General features: G+C 42.5%; 1 protein-coding gene across 1 annotated transcript in view; it reads left to right on the forward strand.

Moving 5' to 3' along the window:
- MTRF1 (mitochondrial translational release factor 1) overlaps nucleotides 1-4,973 on the forward strand; it is a 12,872-nt gene extending 7,899 nt beyond the window's left edge. The window contains exons 7-9 of the mRNA XM_009865399.1: nucleotides 833-969; nucleotides 3,177-3,275; nucleotides 4,747-4,973. Coding sequence (XP_009863701.1) covers nucleotides 833-969; nucleotides 3,177-3,275; nucleotides 4,747-4,869 — 359 coding nt within the window. The 3' untranslated portion in view covers nucleotides 4,870-4,973. The remainder of the gene's footprint in view (nucleotides 1-832; nucleotides 970-3,176; nucleotides 3,276-4,746) is intronic.
- Nucleotides 4,974-6,078: the final 1,105 nt, after the last annotated feature.

Raw genomic sequence — 6,078 nt, forward strand, 5'->3', positions numbered from 1 at the left:
AGTGGCTGTGCTTTGCTTACCTGCAGCCTGTGTAGTTACACGACCAAGAAAGAAAAGGCTTGACGATTTTCGTTCAGTACTAGATAATGCTCCCATACGTTGAATAGGAAGGAAAATAGAGACCGATGGGAAGGTAGCGTGTGGACTGGACCACTGTGTCTTTCGCAGGATTTGTGTTCATTGATATTCAGCGGGCTTCTGTCTGTACAGATGGGAAATCTCATTAGGCACAGGAAATTTCAGTAGTGACCTCAAAACAACTGTTTCCTTTGTGCTTTTTGATTTCAGAAATCAAGTGAGATGTAAAACCAAGTACTAAATTTCTTTTAAAGACCTTTATTTTACTTTATTTCATTATTCATAGCTAAGTTCCAGACTCACCTTGGGTGTTTAGACACCCTTCTCCACTAGAATAATGAATTTTCCAGTCTTCAAGAGCTTATCTAGACTCAGACTTTAAAAACTTGTGTTGTTTCGTACATGCTTCTGTAGACTGTGCAGATTATATTTTTAACATGTGATAGCTAACTGGAGCGAACCTGTTTTCTGGAGGCTGGATCAGAAACTTGTTTGCTTCATGAAAATTTAAAACAGCCCTAACTTTTCTCTGGTGATGAACAAAAGCCCCTGGCACAGCTACGAAGAGTTTAAAACCACGCTGCTCGTTCTGGCCTGCGTTGGTTAAAATGACTTCTCATCCTACAGCTGCAAAGCTCGACAAGGCAGCGCCCTAGAAGGTTTCATACGCCCGACGTGTTCGAATTCATTTTGCTTGTTTGTTCTTTATCACGACGGGCTTTTGATCTGAGCTCTTTTGAATCTCTCCGTGAAGGACTGACGGTCGAATGCCAGCAGGAGCGATCCCAGCAGCTGAACAAGGAAGTAGCTCTGCGGACACTGCGAGCGAAGCTGTACCAACAGATCGTTGAAAAGCAACTAAGTCAAGAGCAGAGTGCCCGAAAACTGCAGGTGGGAATGTAGAATCGCTGAAATTTGGAGTGGGCTGTGCGTTGTCCGTTTGGGCCAGCAGTGTGCCCAGGTGGCCCGGAAGGCCAATGGCATCCTGGCTTGTGTCAGGAACAGTGTGGCCAGCAGGAGCACAGTGCTCAGCACTGGTGAGGCCTCACCTCGAGCCCTGTGTGCAGGGCTGGGCCCCTCACTGCAAGAAAGACCTTGAGGGGCTGGAGCGGGTCCAGAGGAGAGCAACGAGGCTGGGGAAGGGACTGGAGGGCAAGTCCTGTGAGGAGAGGCTGAGGGAGCTGGGGTGTTCAGCCTGGAGAAGAGGAGACTCAGGGGGGACATGATCACTCTCTACAACTGCCTGAAGGGAGGGTGTAGTCAGGTGGGGGTCGGGCTCTTCTCCCGGGCGACCAGTGACAGGACGAGAGGACACGGCCTGAAACTGTGTCAGGGGAGGGTTAGGTTGGATCTCAGGAAGCACTTTCTCATGGAGAGGGTGCTCAGGCACTGGGATGCACTGCCCAGGGAAGTGGTGGAGTCACCGTCCCTGGAGGTGTTTAAGGAGAGGCTGGATGTGGCACTTAGTGCCATGGTCTGGCTGATGTGATGGTGTTGGGTCATAGGCTGGACTTAATGATCTCAGAGCTCTTCTCCAGCCTCAACAATTCTGTGATTCTGTTTTTGAGTGACGGTGACAGTGCAAGCGGGTGCGCGCGGCTAACCGGGTGGGCACGTGAAGGAGAATCTTGTATTTGGGAATGGTAAGTTCAACGCTGTTGTAGACTTCTCAGGCAGTGAAAAAGAGGCATCAGCTGCAGCAGGAAAGAAAAGAATGGAACGACTGGCTGGAATTAGCCAAAAGGCAACACTTAATGCCATGTACTGAATCCCTTTATTAAAGCCGGAGTTACGCAAGGAGAACAGCAGTTAAAAGTTATTTTCTGTGAAAATGAGGATCAGAAATTATCAAAGTTGTGTTTTAACTTTTTTCTAAGCCACAGTATTTGGTAAGACCATACAGAGCTTTTGCAAGAAGCGAGCACATGAGCAACCCTCAGTTGGGTAGCAGTTTCTTTGATATGATTTATGTAACATTTAAGGAAGAAACACCTTCCTTGAAAGAGTTCCCTCAAGTTACACTGCCAAGTGGGCTTTTCTCTTGAAATGTGCTGTCATTCTTTTCCCATTCTTTGTGTGTTTTCCTATCTGTGGTGCAAATGTCAACAGCGATCAACAGGAATGAAAATACTTCAGAATTTTAGAATTATTCAGGGGCCCAGCTATTTTATCACTAATTTTAGATTGCATTTAAGTATATTGTACCTGCAGATTATTAACCCAGTTGTTTTATCTGCACCCAGCCATTTGTCTTTTGTTATTAGTTTTAGCTTGAGAGCCTTCAAAGCTGCATAAAGGCTTTAAGTGTACACTTAAACTTACTACAGAAAATGAGGCAACAGTAAATAACCCTTCCTGATGTTTCAGGATTTGTTCAATAAATTCCTTATTTTGAAATACACATGCTGGGTACAGATTAAATAAAATAAAATAAATAAATAAATTGAAGCAGACACCTATTTCTTTACCTGATTTTTAGTATTTAATTGTCCATGTTAATAAAGCGTTTAACCACAAGACAATGCTATCTATATTGGGATTTCTGTTTTAAAACTTTCAGAATTGCTTGCATTCTTGCACTTTACCACTAGAGGACCGCATTTTGTATTCTTAAGTTACTCCTCTTCCAGTGTTGATTTTTGAGAGCAACTACTTTGCACACGTTGACTCTGTTGCTTTTGTTATTAATGGTACCTCCTTGTATGTTTGGTTTTTTTTGTGAGAGCTACAACCTCTGCAAGTGAAAAAAAACGCTCTTAAGTTTTTGAACTAAGGACTCCCATAGATGTATTCTCTTGCCCAACACAACTTTCGAGAGTTACGTAATTCTTCCAGCCACAGAGCTGGAACAGAAGTGTACTGGAAGATGCGAAAACTTGGTTTGTGACACAGAATCACAAATAATAAAGTTTAGTAATGCCACAATATTTTTAAAAGCCCATATGCTAAGCCACTGTCCAGTAGGTTTGTAGTTGTAACAGGTTGATCCATTAAAGTTTATTCTAGGTATGCTGCTGGTTTAGAGTAGTATTTGATTTTTTTTAAAAAACCCCCCCCACACAATATAGTAGATTTTGTTCTTTGCTGCTTCATTACAGTTGGGAACAAGAGCCCAGTCAGAGAGGATTCGTACTTATAACTTCACCCAGGACAGAGTCACTGACCACAGGATCTCGTACGATGCGCGCAATATCAAGGTAACGGTTGCTTATGGGATAATTTGAAGTTCAATACTTACGTGTACTGCAAGAACATAAAATTAACTTAGCAAAAGCAGCTTTAATATATATGAGGGAATCAGATAGCCAGTTGCGCTCTGATGTGACATTATAGGTTTAGAAAACTTAAACTTTCTTTCCTGACTATCGTCAGGTATGAGCAGACACAATCACGCCTGTCATCCTTAGTGAACTCTGAAAGTCCCTCGGCCCATATGATGTCTGAGATTCTTGGACGTTTGTACATCTGGAAGAAAAACTTCACACAGGGGACTTTTTTTTTGTTATTGTTAAGCCATTCTTTCCTCTCCTTAATGCCGGGGTGAAGCAAGAGAAAATCTTTTGTTTGCCTCATAGGTCACAGTTAAAAGAAAATGAAACTGAATGCTTTCATTTTAAGATTATCTGAGGTCTTATTTCTGAGTAAATTTCTTCACATGGCTTGTATATTTTTCTTTTTTTTTTTACAGAGAAGCTAATAATTCATTTTTGTGTATTAAACTTATGAAAACATTGTTGAATTTTAGGACAAAGTTCAGGGTGATCTTTCAAGCAAGGTAGATTTAGACTAGATATCAGGAAGAAGTTCTTTACTGTGAGGGTGGTGAAACTCTGGTTGCCCAGAGAGGTGGTGGAGGCCCCATCCCTGGAAACATTCAAGGTAGGGCTTGATGGGGCTCTGAGCAACCTGATCTAGTGAAAGATGTCCCTGCTCACTGCAGGGGGTTGGACTAGGTGATATTTGAAGGTCCCTCCCAGCCCAGCGCATTCTGTGATTCTGTATTTTGGTTTGGGTATCCAGTTGACTGCAGGTGCTCTTGCAGAAGGAGCAACACTTTCCGAACCGTACCCACAGGTGTCCTGGGTAACTCCAGGCAACACAGGACATGCTGAACGTGCAGTGCTTCATATTTAATGCTGTGGGGAGTTGGTACACGAATACCGTGATGGAGGAGAACAGAAAGAAATTCCATGACTTCATAAAAATAACTTTTGTTAGTTGAGCTTTTCAGTTACATAGTGTTGGGAACTCGTCAGTTTTCGTGAGAGAAACTGGAACCACAAACTGCCCGTCAGAAGTTAGTTGAGCTTTGCTTGCAAAACCAGTTCTTGGCACGAACAACAGCAGTGGAATTAGGTTCTTCAACGCTTTGTTGTTCTCGCCAAGGGGTTTTCATGTTTCACCTGAGTTACACGAAAGCGTGGCTGGAAGGCGTCAGTAGCTCCTTTCACTGCTGCCAGAACTGATGTGCTTTTCACAGCTGCGGTCCTGCCACCAATGCTGCGTCGCTTTCACCCACAGCAGCCACGAAGATGAGCAAGTGGATGCTCTGGGATAAGGCTCCAGGCAAATTGCGTTCCAGGAGCTCCTCGTTTGAGTAGCTGGCATTTCAGAACGATACCGACAGACAGTCTGTAATGTTTTTGTCTGGTTTTATTCTTTCCATAGGAAATTCTGAGCGGGAAAGAAGCGCTGGATAAACTCATCAACAGGCTGCTGGAGTTTGCGGAGATAGAGGCCGTCACCGAATATCTAGAAAATTTGCAGGCTTTAGAAGGAGGAGGCTGCTGAAGACCTTGTGTGGTGTTGAATCAGAAGTGTTGCATCGGTAACAAAATAAAAAAGATCCGTTTGGTAGATGATAGGTTGATTAAAATCTATGCCTCTGTTCTTCAGGATGTGATACTTCTCTTTTTTATATTTGGTTCAAATGGGTTGAATTTTTTACAGCAGCCCTGGCAGAAAAGAACAAGCGTGCGTACCTCCTGTCTTGGCAGCGTGGCTTCGTTAAACTGATCCTTCTCTTGACCATGTTGCGGGTAGAAAGTTACAGAATTGTAGTGATGGAGCAGAAATACCATATAGGGTGTGGGTTTTATTTTGATGATCTTCTCCAGGTGGAAGAACTTAAGCTCCCCAAACAGCCTAGAATCTGGCCTCATGACTGCTGCTTAGTTTTCTCCATTGATTGGTTTAGTTTTTGCCTCCATATCTGTATCTAATGTATATCTTATCTATATCTGTATCTCAAATGACACTTTTAACTTTTTTTCAACTATATCAAGACAGACAGAATTTGAACCAGGAAGAAAGCAGGAAAACTATACTCAGTTTCACAATTCTGCCATTAATTTTCAACTCTGTTGTGTGTATGCATATTCTTATCAGCAACTTGGGCAGTTTTTGACTTGCTTCAAACACTTCAGTTACAAAAGCTTTTGTATTTTGGTGGTGCAGGGTTTTTTTCTTGTTTTGTTTTGTGGTTTTTTTTTTAATTTATAGCTCTGTAAGTCAATCAGGAAACATACTAGCATGCAGTTTAAGAGTGATTTGCGCACGTGAACTTTGACTTCTTGCAGTAAGCAGTTTAGGACAAAAAAGCCTCCAGGAAGATGTGCAGCTCAGGTTGTACTTCCGCAGTGCCGACAGACCGGCAATAACCAATGTGATCAGCTGTACTGGGAGAATCCAGCCAACGTGCTGCTTATCCGATTACCCTGCTCACTTTCAGGATGCAAACCAATTCATTTTATTAATCACATATCTTAAACAATCTTAGAAACTTCTTCTAAGGTATGCATTTTAAATAATCCGATTCTGCTTCTAGGATTAGTTCGTGCCTATGAAGTTCTTTACAACTGAAACACTTCCAAAAAAATGGGCCTCATTTATTTTACTGGACGAAAGATGGTCGTGTTTTGACTGCAGGACCTTATTTATGATTAAGTTCATTAATTTTCTGGAGCCTTTATTTGGGCTCATTTATGACAGAGTTTGATA

This window comes from Apaloderma vittatum, unplaced genomic scaffold, assembly GCF_000703405.1.
Source record: "Apaloderma vittatum isolate BGI_N311 unplaced genomic scaffold, ASM70340v1 scaffold16792, whole genome shotgun sequence".
In the NCBI taxonomy this organism is placed as follows: domain Eukaryota; kingdom Metazoa; phylum Chordata; class Aves; order Trogoniformes; family Trogonidae; genus Apaloderma; species Apaloderma vittatum.